The sequence below is a fragment of the Bemisia tabaci genome, chromosome 2, assembly GCF_918797505.1.
Source record: "Bemisia tabaci chromosome 2, PGI_BMITA_v3".
Lineage (NCBI taxonomy): Eukaryota > Metazoa > Arthropoda > Insecta > Hemiptera > Aleyrodidae > Bemisia > Bemisia tabaci.
Window position 1 is genome coordinate 52,995,440 of NC_092794.1, and position 19,036 is coordinate 53,014,475.

A 19,036-nucleotide genomic window follows, 5' to 3' on the forward strand; every position below is an offset into this window, starting at 1 on the left:
CAGCCCATTCCCTCTCGCTGATTGGTTCTTTTTTTCTACGTCATTAAAATGGCTACCAAAATAAACGGCCACCACCTTCAGCATGGAGAGGTGCAATTGTTATTCTATATAATCAGTTAAGTTCTCTATTCATACATGTAATGAGAGAGAGAAGTGTGAAGTACACCGTAAACTATTATATCAGTGTATTTGTTCCTCAAAATCGTTGTTATTTTACCATGTTGTTCTCACAATGTACAGTGTGTGATGATTAACAGTTGAATTTTCAAGGTTTGTATCACAAATTCTGTTATTCCATCTCTTACGCTTAACCATGAAGTTTCTCAGCACACCTATTCTGAACTCCACTTATGCAGTTATCGCAGTTCATACCCTGTTATTTTAACTTAATAAACGACCACTGTTATTGATTGATTCATGGAGCATCCTACTCTCTTGATACCCTTAACTTCCTAACATAGAGCTCCCTTTAGATTCCTTAAGGGCTTGGTTAACCTGAAAGCTTCTTAACTTCAAATTCCCTCGCCCGATCTTTTCGTCAAGCTTAGAGGGCGGAATTTCCCTTGAGTTATGATGCACCAGTTGAGGATATTGTACTAAGCTTCCTACATTTGTTCACTGCCTAATGATTGATTGATGATCCCTCAATTATCAGGTAAGTTACCCAGTTCATCTTATCGTCCCATCTCTGCTCACTACTTCACCTACGAAGGAAAGTGTGATGATTACTCAATCATTGCCTCACACTCTTTCCTCCTTAAATCACGATTGTTTGGTGTTTATAGTGCTCCTTTTTTTATCCATTTTGCTCATTACTTAGGTCATTGTAACTGGAATGAAAATTCACCAAATCAATTGTAGCTCTCAGCATGTAAATATTGACGGCCTTTCTCTGCTAGTGTTGGTGCACCAAGAGATGTGGTCTGGGTGGTTGGGCCTGAGCAGAGCTTTCTTCCCTCCAGATGCATGACATTCCATCAAATTGTTCCCAAAGGGATTTTTGCCAAACTCTTGGTTGGATGCAGCTTGTCGTATCATCCGGAACATTTCTGAGAGTCTTTCTAATAAGTATTGACAATTTCCCAAAGAACAGAGTCTCTGGTCAGTGAAAGTATCCGTGGACACAACCAGGTCCAAACTATCCGTAAATGCTTCATGTAAGTCAACTGTGGAATAAGGAATGGTTGTCTGTGCCAAAGATTACAACACCTGAACTACATCCACAGTGGCTGCATTCCGATTGGACGTATCCAGTGTTGCGCCAAACAGCTTAGCTCGAAGGGTGAAAATTAAGCTCACAATGAGTTTTTTCCCCTCTGTATTAAGAGTTTTTATATAATATAGAGACATGACACCACCAAGGCTGATATATATGATCACAACCTGTTCTATTGTCCAAGTGCTGCAGTGGCTCAGAACTTGCCTTGCAGCCTAGAGGCTGGGGGTTTGAATCCTTATCTTAATTCCCGTCATTGGCTGTCTCCCTCATCTACACTGCCTCAATAGTTAGGGTGTTTTCTAGTCCGGAAATAGTTCTGATCTTCTAAGGGTGGTCCGGAAGTACCGAAAAAGTGCGGAAATTCTGCAAAAAAGTCTTGAAATTTTTCCCTCCGCGCACGTTCTTTAACAAAGCCTGGGAAGTATGCAACCCTCTGCGTGTTCATTCTTAAAGTAGTATTTGCCTACAAGATCGCAATTGTCCAGTCAGTTAATCTTTGTCAGTTAAGCACCAAAGTAATTTTGTGGCTACATAATTTTTGTCGCATTCGAGAGAGAATTTTAAATTTTCAAAAATTTTCGAATTTCATCAAATGGAGGTACTGAAAAAGTACTGAATTTTTCTGTTGAGTAGGTACTGAATTTTGTCTATTGTTGAGTATCGATGCCAAGTATCGATGAGAATCAATCCAAAGTATTGATATTTTGGAAGTATCGGTTAAATATCTACAACCCTACTGTAAAAGTATTGATTCTTGGCCAGTCTGTATTAGTAGACAACCTGATAGTAAGCAGGGCCAGATTTTTAACTTGTGAGTTTACTAGGTGTTAGCTATTAACTTGCTTCAGGGAGATTTTTTTTTCCTATCACAGATTCAATTAGTGAAACTTGCTGAATCTCATTTGTTGTAAAACAGAAGCTATAGATGAGGCATGCACTCTGCTGTTTTTTGCAGTATTGAGAAAGCAGTATTGTTGCAAAATTGGGCATCATTTCAGCCAAAACAGCAGTAAGTTCACATTATTCCACCAAAGTGCTGTGTTTACTGCTATACTGAAATCAATGGTATCCCTCTCTCTCTCTCTCCCTCCCTCTCTCCCTCTCTCTCTCTCTCTCCCTCTCTCTCTCTCTCTCTTTCCCTCTCTCTGTCAATTTTGAACCTTAAATTTTGATTGTTGCGTGCTCACAACCATAGTTTCTCATTTCTGTATTTTCGATTTGTTTTAACAAATTCTACCACTACAAAATACTCGAAGCTCCCTATCTTCAGCTTACAAATGCAATATATGACACATTTCAATGGTCAAAGTGCTCCACCACATATCTCCATTGGGGTGTTTCAATATTTTCGATCCTACTTATTTTATTTTTTGGAAGGGAAAGAAGCCAACATGGCAGCTTAAAATTGATACAGATTATTCTGCTAATGGAGAAAAATATAAATCAAGGAAGTTTTTAAAAATTTATGCCGACTAATTCTCTAAAGAAAAAGTAAAGTATGACTGGGAGTCTGAAACGGCGCAAACAGAAACACCCTTGTCGTTTCACATTTTAGCCATCAGTTTTGTTATTAGCGAACATAATTGAAGGCGTTCCAGCTTTTTCAATTGCTAGGTCTGGATGCAACTGGTCGTGTTCTCTGGATATTCATGTTGCATACACAGTTAATTGCAGGTGCTCTAGCTTTAATAGCCAAGCACAATGTATGGCTGTGACCGACGGTTCATTTCAATTTCCAAGGGTTGTCTACAAAGTATTTACAGCCGTGCTTACTTCTAAATCCTCAAAATGCGTACGAGTTGTGTAGCGTCATGGCAGCGTTGACAAATGGGGCAAATATTCTGCTGAAAACATTTCCACCAAGTCATTGCAGATGTCAGTCCCGCAAATCACGACAGCATGCCATTTCTGCACTAATGATGTTGTAGCACAATCTGACAATGTTGCTGCATGAATATAGTCTCCATGTTATTTATACGTTTATTATTAATTTGATCAAATACTCAAACCGCCTTATCTTGAACTTGAGATCCTTAGTCTGATTTACTTAACTTGTTTTTTTGAATATCCTCCCTTGTTTCACTATTTCTAATTACTCTCTAAATAAGTTTTCTTCAATTAAGGGCGCAAAATTCCTATTTTCTTTTTCCTTTTTTTTCCTCTGTTTTTTCATTTTTCCCCTTTTCAACCAATGATAATTATTGTTGAGTATTATTCTTTCCAGGGGTTTCGTCTTGAAGATGGATCTAGTGGTAGAGGCTTTGCGACAAGCGAGTAGTCAAGATGCAACTGTCTTGAAAGCTGCCGAAGCAAAGTTGGCTGAGTGGGAAGTAGCTCCAGGATTCCACTTCACACTATTTGTAAGCAGAACCTTTTCCTGAAATACTTTTTCTCTTTCAAATTGGACTGTATTTTGCGAGCAGGAGCTTTAATTTCTAGCTCATCCATAGAAGTTACCTATCTGCATTTGTGGTTCCTGGTTGCCACTGTCACTCCTTGTCATCCCCTGAGATAGCAAAAATCAGGTTTGAATATTTCATGCAACTTCAGACCTAAAATCCTCCCTTAGAATTGAACTAGAAGTTACAATTTGGAGGTCATCGAGGGAATTGTGATTTACTTAACTCAAAAGGGAAAAAGCCAAAATGTCGGACTACTGACCAATCAAGTTTTTTGTTGATTAACCAGTTGGATCGTCTATCGCTTATTAGGCGCTTCTAGTGGTCAAGCTTTGAACACTAGATTGGTGGATGAACAAGAGATTTGACTGGTATATTGACACAAAACATGACTGGTTGATTGATGAAAGATTCTACTGGTTGATTGATGAAAGACCCTACTGGTTGATCGACTGCCGATTAAATACTGGTCCATTGACAGACTATGCATCTGGTTTTGTGGCAGAAAATTTGATTTGTTGATCGACAGTCCATACAACTGCTCATTGGGTAAGAGGTAATTCAATTCTTTAATAGAAAAATAAACTCATCTGTCTCTGCATTTTATTCTCTATTGTTAACTTCTAAATTTCAGAGCATTTTCTCAAATCAGAATATTGAAGTCAATGTGAGATGGCTGGCTATTGTATACTTGAAAAATGGAGTTGACAAATACTGGAGGTCAAGTGGAAAGTAAGTAAAAAATTTTATTTTATCGCTCCTTTGTGCCTAGACTAATACTTAAGTTGCCATACAATTATTTGATAAAAAATTGTACCTTAATTTTTTTTCCTAGTTTATCTTGTGGAATTCAAATTTTTTTTGTACATAAGAAGAATCTCCTCATTTTACCGACCCTCGTTCAAACTATTTAAAAAAATTGGCATCTAAACCCTAAGGTTATCCAAGCCGAAGCAACGCACCAAGTCGATTCATGCTCGAACAGAGAAAAATAAGTTCAAAGTTTTATTCCCCCAAAAGACTAAATTATAAAAAAAAAAGTTTAACAACCATTTTCATTTTCAAAATATTTTTTTTCGGCTTCGATTTTTTGACAGAAGAAAATCTTTATCTCTTCGATTGCAAAACTGCTCTCAACTCATTTTTTTCCACAGTGTGACGTAGTGCATTTCTGTTAAACTCTGTCCATAACTGGACATATTTCTGCCGAACAGAACTATGAGCATAATGAATTCTATCACATGCAACAGACCCATTCACTTGACTTTCTCCCATTTAGAACCAAAATTCATGATTGGTCCCTCCTGAAAACGTGAGAAAAAGAAACTCTTAGCCCAACAAAATTGGAATTTTTTTACCGGTCAAGCACTATTAAAACAAATATTTCCGAAAAACTATCAGGATTCCCCTATTTTTCATCGTTTTGTTTCTGTTAAAAATATTTCTCTTCTATTTCACAGAGAGGTTCCTGGTGGTCTCACTCCAGAAGAGAAGCAGCTTGTGCGTGATGGATTGTTGAATAGCTTGAATGAACCCGTCGAACAAATTGCCTCACAGCTTTCTGTGCTTACAGCCAAAATAGCCAGGTACTATTAGTCAAGCTTACCGGAAACTTAAATAAATAAATAAAAATAAAACTTTTTATAAAAATTTGAACGATTTATCTAAAGCTTTCCTTGAACTGGACTGTAAAACTATTCAGGGAGACTCTCAGCGTAGCAAGCAGCTCTATGGCAGGACATCCCAGTCAATGTCCAGGAAAACTTAATCAATAGGAAAAGTTGTGATAGAACTTCTAAGCCTTATAAATTTTGAAAGTTTTGTCTCATAATTAAGAGTCTGGATTTTTTCATCAATTTTCTCACAATATTTTTTGGGAGACAATTTTGTTTTGCAATTGAAGTCCTTTCATTTTCTTAAGAAAACTCGCTGAAATGTTGAGAAAATCTCCAAGACGCTGCAAACCACATCATTTTTTTTTTTTTTTGTAAATGATTATATTATATAGATCATTTCATATTTTCAGACCTTACAGGTCTTTAAAAACTTACTTAGCATGTGACAGACAATATGACAATAATGAACCACTTAAAACAGCTCCAAAGGAAAAAAAAATTAGTAAAAAAAATCTGTGGAAAAGAGTAGTTTATATGAAAGTTCAGAACCTTAAAAAAAAGAAATAAAAACAGAAGCGACCAAAAAAAAAAAAAAAGAGTGCAAAAGCTAGCCAGTAATATTTAAAGATGCAGGCTGTGACTAACACCAGAAAACTGAAATTTACGAATGCTTACTGTCAGCATTTTTCAAATTTTCTGTTTTTTTTTTCAGATTGGACTATCCTCGTGAGTGGCCTCAAATCATCCCAAAACTAGTAGAAGGGACCAAGTCCAACGATGTGTTTTTTCAGTATAGGTGCTATCGAACACTTCTCAATGTGATTAAAATTCTATCCTCCAAACGGCTTCCTGGTAGCAGGTATGCCTTTCAAGAAATGGCCGGTGAAATCTACTCCACAATCCTGGACTCATGGAATAAGTTGAGCCAGTCCTTCATTAATCAAGTAAGTTGTCTGTCAAACGAGGATCATTTCAACTTTTCCATTAGTTGGTCTGACCATTAATAATTTTTTGTGCAAAAAATTTCATGTTGCTCCTTTGTATGTGAGTTAGGGTGCCCTTTAAAAGAATTGACCTCTGGAAAGTTCTTTTCTGCACGAAAAAGTGTTCCACTCAGTTAACAAACAAGTTTGGCTTAGGCAGCACAACTCTTGCATGCCCTAATGTTTAATTTATATAAAAAGTAGTCTACTAGAAGTCAACTATCTCAAATTTTTGGGTCTCTAGCAACATCATTTCATCCCTGATATCATCAAATTTTCAAAATTCTTTAATTTTCAGCTGCATGAATTTCACAAGTACGTAATCCTGCAGCACTCACCTCAGATTTTGAAACTTTGCCTAAGTCGTTTTTAACAAAATGAAACCATTTTTTTGTGTAGGAAACGTAACTTTTCAAGGGTTGTTTTTGTTTGGGAGGGGGGGGGGGGGGGGAATTCCCCACTGTGCATTCATTGTGTGTGCTATACCTATATGAGTTTTAAAAGCTGGTAAAGCCAAGGCATCATCAAGTGATCATATTTCATCGATTCAATTTATACTGATGGCGTCACTGGCCATTACTCAGCTGAGCACGGTAGCAAAAATCAATGGCAAGATCCGAAAGTTCATTTCTATTTGATTAGTGCCCTGATTGAACCATATGTCCCCACTTCTTTTGATGAAAAATATTGGTCTGATGTTATTGCTTGGGTGCAACAAGTCAGTGAAACTCGAATGAAAGCCAAATAAGGACTGAAGCCTGACAGCCTCTACCCTTTAATTTTACCTTTTGAATGTTACATTATTTTTTATATGATCCTGGAGATTCTCATTAAAAGAACAAAAAATTTATATAGGACACTCGCTTTTTTTGGGTTGGTCCTGATTCTTTTTCTTGGATTTTTTGGTAAATAGACAACTATGATAATTTCAAAGCTAGTTGCTTCATCTTCTTCTCTTCTCAATTGGAAGGGATCACTATTGTATTTTCGCTAAAAGTAAAATGAAGTTAAAACATGAAGGACTGCAACTGACTTCATCTTTTAAATTCTTTTTACTTTTGACAAATTTTGAATAGCTGTTGCTTTTAATTACTTAAGACCTGGAGACGTAGCTACAAGCTCTGAAATTATCATAGTTGTCAATCATCAAAAAAATGCGAGAGAAATAATCTGGACCGACCCAAAAAAAGTGTCTTGCTTAAATACTACAGAGCCTGATAAAGCCACGATATCCTTCAACTGAAAAAATGTAGCCTGCTGACTCATTATCTTACGTATAGCTCCTTAACACCGTACGTTTAATTTGTTCAGCACTCAACTCTGGATGACAGACAAAAATCTGAGCTCATAGGAAACTTTCTCCTGTGCCTGAAGATCTTAAGAATTTTAACAGTCAATGGCTTCAAAAATCCAAGCGAGAGTGCCGATGTAAATCATTTTTTAAAATTACTGTATGAACACATCAGAACATTTCTAGAACTACGTAAGTACACACAATCATTTACATCACCGCTTCCCATCCTTCCCTTCTTGTTTGATCAAAATAAGTGTGAATCTTTGCGTGTCACTAGCCACTTTTCCACGAATACCATGGCATTTCTGCCATTGTATCTGAAGCATTTTTGAAAATTATCAGGAAATCATATCGAATATGTTTCTGCAATATGTACTATAGTACCGAAAATTAATGATTTCGCAAGGAAATCCTTGGAATAGACCTCCAGACAATGTGCAAATCTAATTTTTCTGACAAAATTTCTTGTAGAACATGATTCGTGCAACTATAATATCTGAAATCAGCTCCTAACAAAGGTGTTTAACGTTATTTGATCCGTAAATTCAGACCTTCTGATCATGAAAGAACAATCGTCTTCAAGACTTTCGCACACTTAACAATCGCACCTTAGACATCACCGTAATAGTGTGTGCGGCATAAAAATATGGCAACCTCAGTCTCAGTCTATATTTTATGGAATGCATCATGATTTGGTCTCCTTTTGGGTCTAATATAGGCCTAAACATGAGTTTTAAAGCTGATTTTTGCTGAAAATGAGGGTTTGCGGTCGAATGTCGAAAAATCCTCATTCCTCCAAATTGGCCCTCGGACCCATGTTTAAGCTAATATTAAAGCTAACCGAGACCGGAAATTACCAAACCATGATGCACTCGGTAAAATCTAGATCTTCAATGAGCAAAAATATTGTGGAGTTGAGAAAATTTAGCTAGGGTGGGCCAAGTACGGCCCTTTTCGATACTTTTCCTTTGAAATTTGAAATCTCATGGTGTAAAATCCCTGGATTGTGAATAACCGTAATTTTTGGGAAGTTTTACACCCGTGATCAACTTTTTATCTCTGTACTTGTATTTTATCCCTATATTTTCTTTTCTTTCAGGCAAATCCACAAGTGGATCACTCGTGGAAACTTTAGAAAAGTACTCAATAAATTTAATGAAAGTGTTACATGCCATGCTGGACAATTATCCTCAATATTTTGTCGATTATATCGAACCCTCATTAAAACTGTGTATATTTTATGCATTCACTCCTGAAGGAGAGCCATATCTATTTGAAGAGTTTCTCATACAGAATTTAATAATGATGAAAAATATTCTAATTTGTAATGAGTATGTTCCAAGCAAAAAACCAGTATCAGGTGAGTCTGTTATTTTTTACCGTAGAGATCTCATAAGTTCATCAGTGTAATATCAAGAAACAAGTAACATACTTGTAACTACTTCCAATGGCATCTAATAACTTATTTAATTACGTAGGTAGAACTTTTCTCTCTTTGTTTTTCTTTTGTTACCCCATAGAATTGCTTGAAAATGGACCTATAGAAAACATGAAAATTTAAGCATCATGATCTATGATCTTATTTCTCATCGAAATTTCAAGTAAAACACAATTTGTACACCAAAAATTACTGAAAGTAACTCCTAACAAAGATATTCACGCAAGAAAATAACTTAGAAGGGTCTTTAATACATTTTAAATCAAGCACCAACTTGGCTCCGGTAATCTCTAATCAGTCTTCTATTTTCCTACAGATACAAAAAACGCTGCCTCAATAGCTGCTGTCAAAATCAAGCAATCACTCTTCACACCTGAAACCGTTGTAACCATTTGTTATAAGCTGATCACGCAGTATTTTCTCCTGACATCGGCTGACCTTCAAGCCTGGGACTCGGACCCAGAAGGCTATGTCGCTGACATGGACAAACAGTCGTGGAAATACTCACTACGACCTTGCACCGAAACACTATTCCATGCCATGATTCTTGAATTTGGCTCTGTGATAAACCCTGTGTTAGTAGAACTAGTCAATGTTAATCACCCTCTGGCGCATCCTGATGACATGAATGCCATATTACGCAAAGACGCAGTCTACAGCGCTATCGGCCTAGCTGCATTTGAGCTGTATGATGAGGTAAGTAGAAATTTCTTGATATTTTTAAGAAATTTCACCATTAATAATGGTGAATCCTTTTTAAAAAAAAAATTCTCATCTCTTAATTGCATCAGTACTTAAAATTCTAAAACATTATTCCAGCTGTTGAAGCTAAACCTTTTTGCACAAAGAAGTGATTGATCCGCTATGGTAGGGGCCCCAAAAATTGCTGATCCCCGGCAGTGTGAAATTGTGGAAAGGCCTCCTGAAATGTGGAAGGAGGGAATATTTTAAGGGTCCACAGTCGAAAATCAATGGAAAACAATATAAAATGGTCTTCATTTTTGAGAAGACTTGAAAGTTTTGTGGAAAAGGCAGTGATAGGTGCGTGTAATTGAGGAAACCTGGAAGATTCCGTACTACAGCTCTGAGGCTCAAGGTGCAGAACCCTCTATCTCCAGCCTGTTTCAAGAGCTTCTCAAATCAACTCCGGAATGAATCAAGGAAAAAAAAAACCTTTAGTACCTGTCTATGAACTCATGAATCTCTCAATTAACTCATTTCATTTTTTACAGATTAATTTCAATGACTGGTTTACCAAATCTTTAGTTCTGGAACTGAAAGTTAAAGACCCAAACTATCGAATTATCAGGAGGAGAGTTGCGTGGCTCATTGGATACTGGGTGAGCGTCCAGCTCTCTGCTGAGAATCGTTCGACATTGTATGAATCAATGTTACCACTCCTTCAACCAAATGAAGACATGGTCGTCCGCCTTACAGCCGCGAACACCATCAAATTGGCTGTTGATGACTTTGGATTCAATGCAGACGAATTTTTGAAGTACTTGGAGCCACTGTTCTCATTACTCTTTCAGCTTCTGAAGGATTGTCAAGAATGTGATTCAAAGGTATAAATTTTGTTCAGCAGATATGAATTAAAGGCCCTTTTTTCAAGCGTTCAGAAGATAATTTTTTTTTTCTAATTTTTTATTATTAAACGTTCTCTTAGATGTCCCAAAGGTTCTAAGACTAGTGCTGTAATTGCATTTTTTAATAATTAATTATTAATTAAAATTAATAAGTAATTCATAACTAATTAATTATTTATAATTAAAGTTGAGAAAAATGCTTTTTCGATTTTATATTCAGAAAGAGGACTAAGTTCCAGCTTAATAATTATTTTTAGTTTATTCAATTTATTATTTTCAGAAGAATTTATTGAAGCAACACAACAAGTTGGTCATTTGACTTGAGGCCATCTTATGTTAGAAATGTATGGCCATTCTTAAAATACGCAACGCTCTAAGGGAGAGGGAGGGAGGTCAAAGAGAGCGTTATGCCGAATTGTTTTTGGATGTTGAAGGATAGGGACCCATGTCATGTAAGCGTTACAAGGGGGGATGGAGTCGAAAAATCCGAAACTTAACGCTACGTATCTTGTGAATGGCCGGTTATCTCAAATTCTGTCCCAAACTTTTCAACTGAATTTTGATCTCTGTTTAATTTTCTAGATGCAAGTATTGAGCGTGCTATCGTTTATAGCTGGTCGAGTCGGCTCAGCAATTGAACCTTTCCATGATTCCCTTGTACAGTATTTATCATTTCTATGGGAAGAATCGTCAAACTATAATCTCTTACGTTGCGCTATTGTGTCAGCCCTTGTTAGACTCATGCAGGTAAATTGATGGACATACACCCTCAATACAATTTTTCTACATTTATTGTCTGGTAATCTGATCTTGAAATTTTTCCACAAGTGAGAACCAAATAGTAATTACAAGTGGAGAAAAAAAAAAAAAACACTAAGAAGTGGCCCGAACTGTAAGTAACAAAGTGGAGAAATGGTGTGGACCCAGCACCATTTCTCCACCTTGTTACGTACAGTTCGGGCCACTTCTTAGTGTTTTTTTTTTCTTCATTTGTACGCATAGTTTGGGGATATGTGTTTCGGGAGCGGGCGGTTGCGTCTAGATGCGTTTGCATCTCCAACCAGCCTTATAATCATTTTTTCGGGTTTTCCTTGTTTTGTTATGAGCGTTGTTCAGCAGCGATGGTAGATGGCGCGAGGATCACACTTTTGTGTCATGCCTCGGGTCATATCCATGACGGCGTTTTAATGCCGTCTTGGATTTTGCGGCATGTTAAGTTAGTAATTACAAGTATGTGTTGTTTGCTCAAAATTTTGCCAGAAAGATTTCTCATACCCTCAATAAGGCACCATTTGAGTTCCTTGTTATTTTTCGTTAACTTTCCACGCATTTCGAAAAAACAGCATAAACGTTTTGTATGCATTTGCTTGGAAAACTGGTTGACACTGTATTGCACTGGAGCCTGGAATGCATGCCTGAATTTTATTTCCTGTTTTATAACCCTTAGGAATGTTATGAGTATTCTACGATAGTGGAAAACAGTAAGTTTTTTCCAACGTCAACTGGCTGCGCAGAATAACACATTTACGGAAGTCAGCTTTGCCTGTTTAATTTATTTCAGACTTTTGAATTAATCATAGTTTTTCTCCTTCTAGATTTTTGCATCAAGTCAAAATCTTCCGTGGTCCTTCTTCCTGTCAGTGATAGAATTTTGTACAAATATAAATAAAGACGATCATGTCTACCTTCTGCCTGATGGACTAGATTTATGGCTAGCCATTGTTCAAAATACATCAGAGTTAAATGATGGATTACTTCAACTATTCAAGAATATGCCTCCTCTACTGAGTAAGTATCTCTATTAAAGACAGAGTGCTATCATAGCATTTCTCATGGATAAATTCTGATGATTTTCACCCCTCAATCAATATATTAATTTTTTGCACTGGTGGGATCCAACAAATTTTACAAAATGAATGTAAATAAGTATTCTGGAAATAGGCCATTAGACAGGGTGCAAATTTAAGCATTATAGTATGTGTTTTAACCAAAATATTAATGTTTTTCGATGCATAAATTCAATCTTCCTACTCGTAGGAAAACAGTAATCTACTTGAGTAATTTTATACTTGAACACCCCTAAGGCAACCAAGAGCTTGGAACCCACGCATACAACATAGCCTGTTGGATTGCATCAACTCGGATCAGATAACAGCTAAACATTGTTGCCCAGTTGATTGTAGGGTCGCCAAGTAGCTGCCTCCTTGAAATTCTAATGAAAAAACTTTTAAGGATTTGTGACTCTGGCCAAAATGAAGAAAAATCTGCAGGCAGTAGCTTTGCTCCGTCCATTCTAACCCTCACAGCTGCACTAGTTTTTCTCAGTTTCAATCAAACAAAAATTATGTTAACTTCAAGATGAAACCTTAAGTAGCTAAATAGCCAGCTTAGTTCCGGAATCCTAGCATCAGACCCTCAAAGCTTTTTCCAGCTCAGTTAGAAATTTTTGGGACATCTGTAGGCTCAAAAATGACCCTTCTCCATTAGTTTTTTGTTTTTTCTTTCAGCGGAAGCATCAACTGAACACCTGAAAATCTGTCTTCTAATAGTGCAAGCATATGTGATCCTAGCACCTGAACAATTTTTGAAGGTTTGCGGTGAGAAAGTTGTTGAATCCCTTATGTACATTTTGACGGATCTGAAGACTGAAGGTGTTGTGATGGTGTTACGTGTCTATGAAATGTTTCTCAGAGTCAATCCTAGTTTAAGTATGCAACTCCTTACCATAGTTCAACCTGAAATCGCAGGGGAAAGAAAGCCAGCGCTAACCATCGTTTTTGAGTGAGTAGAACATGTGTATCAACTTATTGTGTATGGATTCTATGGCTAAAAAGCAAAACCACGTATCTCTATTGCAGTGTTCCAAATGTCCGCTTTTATTTAATTTTTTTGAGGAGAAACAAGCGAAGTTAATAGTCTGAAATTTTTACCGAATATTCTGTTCCTTAACAGAGAAAAAAATCTAGGAAATTTTCAATAAACTGCAATCATTAGTTTTTCAAGGAAACCATGATGTATGACAGGAAGCTTACAACGTCGCAAACAGAAATACACACGTTTTGGCCATTGGAATGAAACTTTTTAGCAAAGAAACCATTTTAAACAGAATTAGATTCCTTTTAAGTAACATCCAGTATCAAAATTTAGAATAATCTTCTTAAAAATTCTATTTCTCTGTCTGACACAGGGTGAAATATAAATATTCGGCATTTTTTTTTACACACCAAATATATTTTCCAGTTTTTTATTTTGCCAGAAGAAAATGTGCAACTGTGAGTGTCAAACCACCCTTAACTCTACTCTAAATTATGGGTTGGTTCATCTCCGCTGAATTAATTTCAATCTATTTTCTTACATATCAGTATTCAAAATTGACCATTTAAAAATTGAGTTGACAATCGTAAATTCAATTTTAAATCAAGTTGATATATAAAATTGACTTCTCCCTCATTTAGTTGAAAGTGTCTTGATATTTCGGATACCCTTATTACAATAAAAACTTAATAATTTTTTTAAATGTGTTTTTCAGAGGTGTTTATCATTGTAAAGAAACAGAATACATGGCAATTACAATGTACTTGAGCATAGTCTCACGAGTTCTTCTTTTTTCCAAAGAAGTTTTTGCTGAGGTAAGTCTTCTTTTTTTTCGCATACTCCTCTTGAAATTGAAAGTTGTGGTTTGTGTTATTATTTTCATTTAAGAGCTGTATTTGCAAATCCTAAATGCTTACCAAGAACCAAAAAAATTGCAAAATTTGGAGATGTGAAAACAGGATTTGGCTACAAAGAAACATTGCATTTGACACAGAGATCGCTTGATGAATTCTTCGGTAAATAGGTGTATGAAGCGTACAACACTGCCAAAATGCGCAGCATATTTGCTCTTTTATGGATTTTTTCTGAAATATGCTCTGAATTTTTCCTTGCAATTATATTGTGTTGAAGTAAGACAACCGTGAATGAATTTTAGCTGCCGCAGAAGCTTCGATAAATTGCACTATCTTTTAGCAGCATTGCTAGACCCTATACGCCCTCTTACTATGGAGGTCTTCGATTGATTTTTCTAATGCAATGTTTTTTTCGTAGCCAATCCCTGTTATCATTTTTCCAAAGTGTGCTATTTTTTTTGTTGAGAATGATTCTTTAGACTCATGTGCAGAGGCTCTAGATTTGATTATGGTTAAAAAGTCAAAGTCTGCCAAGATTTTCAACTTCATCGATGCAATATATCGCAGGTCAGGTTAACCCTCTAAGACTCGAGAATGAATCACCCAAAAGTCTTGTTCTTTAAAATGTTCTTGGTGTTCAAAGTTTTCGCATGGACTTTTAATGATAAAACAAATCTGATAATACTTGAATTCTTCACTTAAAATAATTTTTAATTCGCCTTGTCTCGCTCTTTAAAGAGCAGCTCACTTGTATTTATCTTAAAACAATCTTGCGGGGTTGGGTTAAGCTTTGAAGGCTTTTTGCTCTTTTTTTTTATCTTAAAGGATATTAAAGAGGATCTGGTAATTTTAAGGCAGCATATAAGAGTTTTTTTTTCCTAATTCATCTTTATTCTTTTTTTTCAGATGATGAATCTTTTAAGTCAGCATGTAAACAAATCTCAGGAAGAAACTTTGTCTATATTTTTAGACAAATGGTTAGTGAAAGTAAATTCAGTGACAGTCTGTAATTCGTTGTCTGGACATGGCAACAGAAAATTAAATGGCCTCGCCTTAGTTTCTTTACTTACATCTAGAAGCAAGTGAGTAACTTTTGTTATTTTGCAAATTTGTTAAAAGTATAGGTTTGGGAAAGATCAATTCCATCTTCTGAACTTGATTTTGTTTAGCTTGTTACTGAAGTTTAACAGAAAACAAAAAAAGCTTTCAAGGCAGAATGGCTTTGCTTGTTGATATGGTCCAACTAAAAATATATGTCATGGTGATATGATCAAAAAGAAATTTGAGAATAAGTGTCCTTGGGCGCAGGTATACAGTATCTCTGTCATCAGCCCGAATATATGCAAGTGCAGCTGTGAAAAGGTTAACCCCATACATGAAGTAACTAATGGTAGAGAATTTCTTTCACTTATTTCTGGACACCGATAATAATTTAAAAATTTAGTTAGTTAAAACCTCTGAAACAAATCCCAAACACGTTTGGTAATCCTGATTTGAAAATGGCATTATGCTGTGTAAACCTTTCCAGAATCTCCAGGTTTCTGCTCATTTTATTTTCGATTTACTTTAAGTAATCCATTGATATTTTTTTCAGTACAGTTTTTTACCCAAATATTTGAAAGAAGTCTAATCTCTTCCTTCATTTTTCTTACAGCATAGTCCTAGAAAAGTTTCCGAAGATTGTTAGAGTCATCACTGAAATTTTGAACGACATTGTAGTGAGAGAAAATGACGAACTATTAGAGTAAGTATTCTTATTTATCACTTTTCAATCAATTAGTTTCTTTTTACATTCAACACTTTTTATCTTTCAACAGCAAAAACCTTAGAATGTTTCTTGTTTTTTCTTCATTTTCACTAAAATGTAAATACCTTTCCAAAAATGAACTGGATAAGCTATAGTTGTTGTCTCCGTTCTTGTAATGCACATCTCTAATGTGCCATAAAAAATAGGGGAAAAGATGATCAAAATCTATCCCGGAGAATTATATAATGGTTTTTCTCAAGAAAATCCTGGAAGAGTGTGGAAAAAACTTTGATGTTTCATCAGGAAATGAGCTAAAAATCAGGGAATAAGCATGGTCAGCAATTCCAGACACTATTCCGGAGGGAGATGAGAGAGTGAAAATGGAGCGAAGATTCCTCTTCCGCAGGAAAAGCAGTTTTGAAGGAGAGCAAAAATTCTGATATGCCATGTTCAGAGTTTCTAAAATACGTTAGAAAAAATTCTATGCTTTTAACTAACTTTGAGGTGGGTGCCAACCTACCTTCAGATTCATAAAACTCGCGATCAAGCAAGAAATGTAGCCAAGCAAACGGATGGAAGGTGTTCTGAAGCATGCACACACATGTCTTCCTTGTGCCGCGCGAGGACTTATTTTTTTCAAAAAAAGGGTGCAAACTGGCGCGGTATATTGATGCACCATGGAAAAACGTAGTGAACAAAGATTTGAGCATGGCCAACTTTCTTCCAAATAAAAACATGAATTTTCCAAATAATTTGGGAATGAATGCCAAAGAACTGCTATTAAAAGATGGCAGTGATTTTTACCTGCTACTGCGATTGCGGTCGGCGATATTGTCTCACAACCCTCTATTTTTCATTGCAGTGAGACTAGAAATAAGAAAAATTGATGTAACAAGAGTCAAAGAAAAACACTCAAGTGACTGGGGGCGCATCTCTGCGTCTTATTTGATTTTATTCTGCATTGTTCACAGAATCATGGTAGGAGAAAGAGCGGAAAGTCCTCTTTTGTCCTATGAATCGGATACAGACACACAGCATGAAAGACGTTGTAATGAATTAGCCAGTAGTAATCCACTCCTCAAAATTACGCTTCACCAATATTTCCAGTTACAGGTAAATAAAGCTCTTTAAATCTTTCAGTTCAGTGCGAAACCGGCGTTTTTTAGGCGAAAAGTTGAGCTTTTTGAACTACGTATTTCTCGGTTTCTGAGTTACTTTAAATGCTATCTTAAGTAAGGAATTGGTTTTCATTCATTCTTTCCTTATTGCATCTTGAAACAGAGTTGAAGCCTATTTAAGTTGATTTTTGATAAGACCATGACATTTTTTGTCACTAAACCTTGGGGGTTTTTTATTTAATATTCTGAAAATACCAGGTAAGTATTTTACTTGGTGATTACCACGCATTTTTGGAGCCAAAATCCTGGACAAGCCCGCTTTTAAAAAGTCCAAAGACTCGAAGGAATTTCAAATGTGCCAGAATGGCGAGAAAATGATGGAATTGATGTACTACGGTAGTCAGTTTACAATTTCCTCCCATTTTTCACTGATTTTTGTCAAATTAAAACATATTTCAATGTGGTATTGTCGCTTCTTAACTACATATAACATAAATGATATCTGATTCTTTGATTTTGAAGATCTAGTTTTGACTTTCCTATTACTTTCATGAACAAGGAATAGAAAGACGTTTGAGGGAAGCCGTAGAAAACTTTGCTCGCCCGTGATTGGCACTGGATGACATCTTTCAGTTCAGTGCGAAACCGGCGTTTTTTAGGCGAAAAGTTGAGCTTTTTGAACTACGTATTTCTCGGTTTCTGAGTTAATTTTTCACATTTCAAGTAAGCCCCTATCAAAATTTGTTCTGGGTATAGCATCTTATTCAGCAATGCATATCACAATCTTGGCATTGTGATTTGCATGGCACCCTGATGCGTCCAATTAGGGTTTTGTAAAGTTCAAGATAAGATTTCCTTCTCAATTAATTTTCTGTCTCTTACTTTTTCAGTTGAACGAGCTTAAAACTCAGACAGACCCAGGAATGTATAGTAATTTGTTACAAAGCATAGACTCGGAAACATACCGACAAGCAAGTGAATATGTACAGTTTTAGTGCAGAGATGGCAACTTGCATTTTCTCATTTTTTCAGAACCAAGTTTTCAGAAAGTAATCTTACTTTAAAAGGTATTTACTATTCAAGGAACAAAACTATTTTTCCTTTTCCTTTTCCTGCTCTGTAGTCAGTGTATGGAAAAATAAAAAGAATAGATGGATCAGTGTTTGGAAATAACGCTTGATCTTTAATTTTAACCTGTAATTTTTATAATATTTTTAAATCTTTTTATCATCTAGCAAGACAAAAGAGAGAAATTTAGCTGCCCGTTTGAATGAACTCAGCAGAATTTGATGCGCAGTATAGATAGAGCTTCCCTCTGTTAAGTTGGCAGTTGTTTACTTTTCCTTCGCAGACGGCTCCATTGCTGTGACAGAGGATTGACAATGTTGCAAAAACATGACTCAGTTGAATGCGCACGATGGTCTTAAAGTAAACAAATGCCAATTTATTGGAGAAAAGTTCTGGTCAGTTACACTTTTTTGTAGATTATTATTAATTTTGTTTAACCACCTTTACTTGATGTTCTTTCGTTTCTTATAGGTAATTTGCAACTGTTACAAACCTTTTTTATGAATGGTCTGTATTTAAATTTACTTCTCTCAAATTTTGTACCAGAAATTCATTTATTTATTTTATTTTGTCAAACCAGGGCACCAATTTTGATTTTGATTATCAAAACTTGCTAGTCGTAGAGGTCTCATATCCGTTTCGATCAGCCTCTAGGTTTGGCGACAAAAATTTCTCATTTATCGATTCTGTACGTTGGAATAAGTCTTTTTGCTTAATTGAAGTTGTCCACTAAGTGTTTCCAATTTGAGATTCAAAACCTCCAAATTTAGGAGGAAATAATTGTGTTTTTGGACATCTTTGCAACTGTTTTTCAGTAAATACTGCAAAAATTGCTCAACTTGTTGTTTTTCATGTGTCTCTTTAGCCTCAAAAAAGAAAAACATTTTCCCATGTCTCACA

General features: G+C 35.9%; 1 protein-coding gene across 1 annotated transcript; it reads left to right on the plus strand.

The window, feature by feature from the left end:
* Positions 1-106: 106 nt before the first annotated feature.
* Positions 107-18,974, plus strand: LOC109034353 (importin-11). Its single transcript, XM_019047482.2, has 17 exons — positions 107-270; positions 3,444-3,579; positions 4,253-4,350; positions 5,079-5,204; positions 5,947-6,178; positions 7,529-7,700; positions 8,611-8,871; positions 9,266-9,645; positions 10,182-10,514; positions 11,118-11,282; positions 12,131-12,323; positions 13,043-13,316; positions 14,065-14,164; positions 15,110-15,285; positions 15,858-15,947; positions 16,922-17,063; positions 17,959-18,974. Exons 2-17 carry the CDS (start codon positions 3,460-3,462, stop codon positions 18,061-18,063), a joined length of 2,967 nt encoding a protein of 988 aa, XP_018903027.1. The 5' UTR covers positions 107-270; positions 3,444-3,459; the 3' UTR covers positions 18,064-18,974.
* The last annotated feature ends 62 nt before the right edge of the window (positions 18,975-19,036 follow it).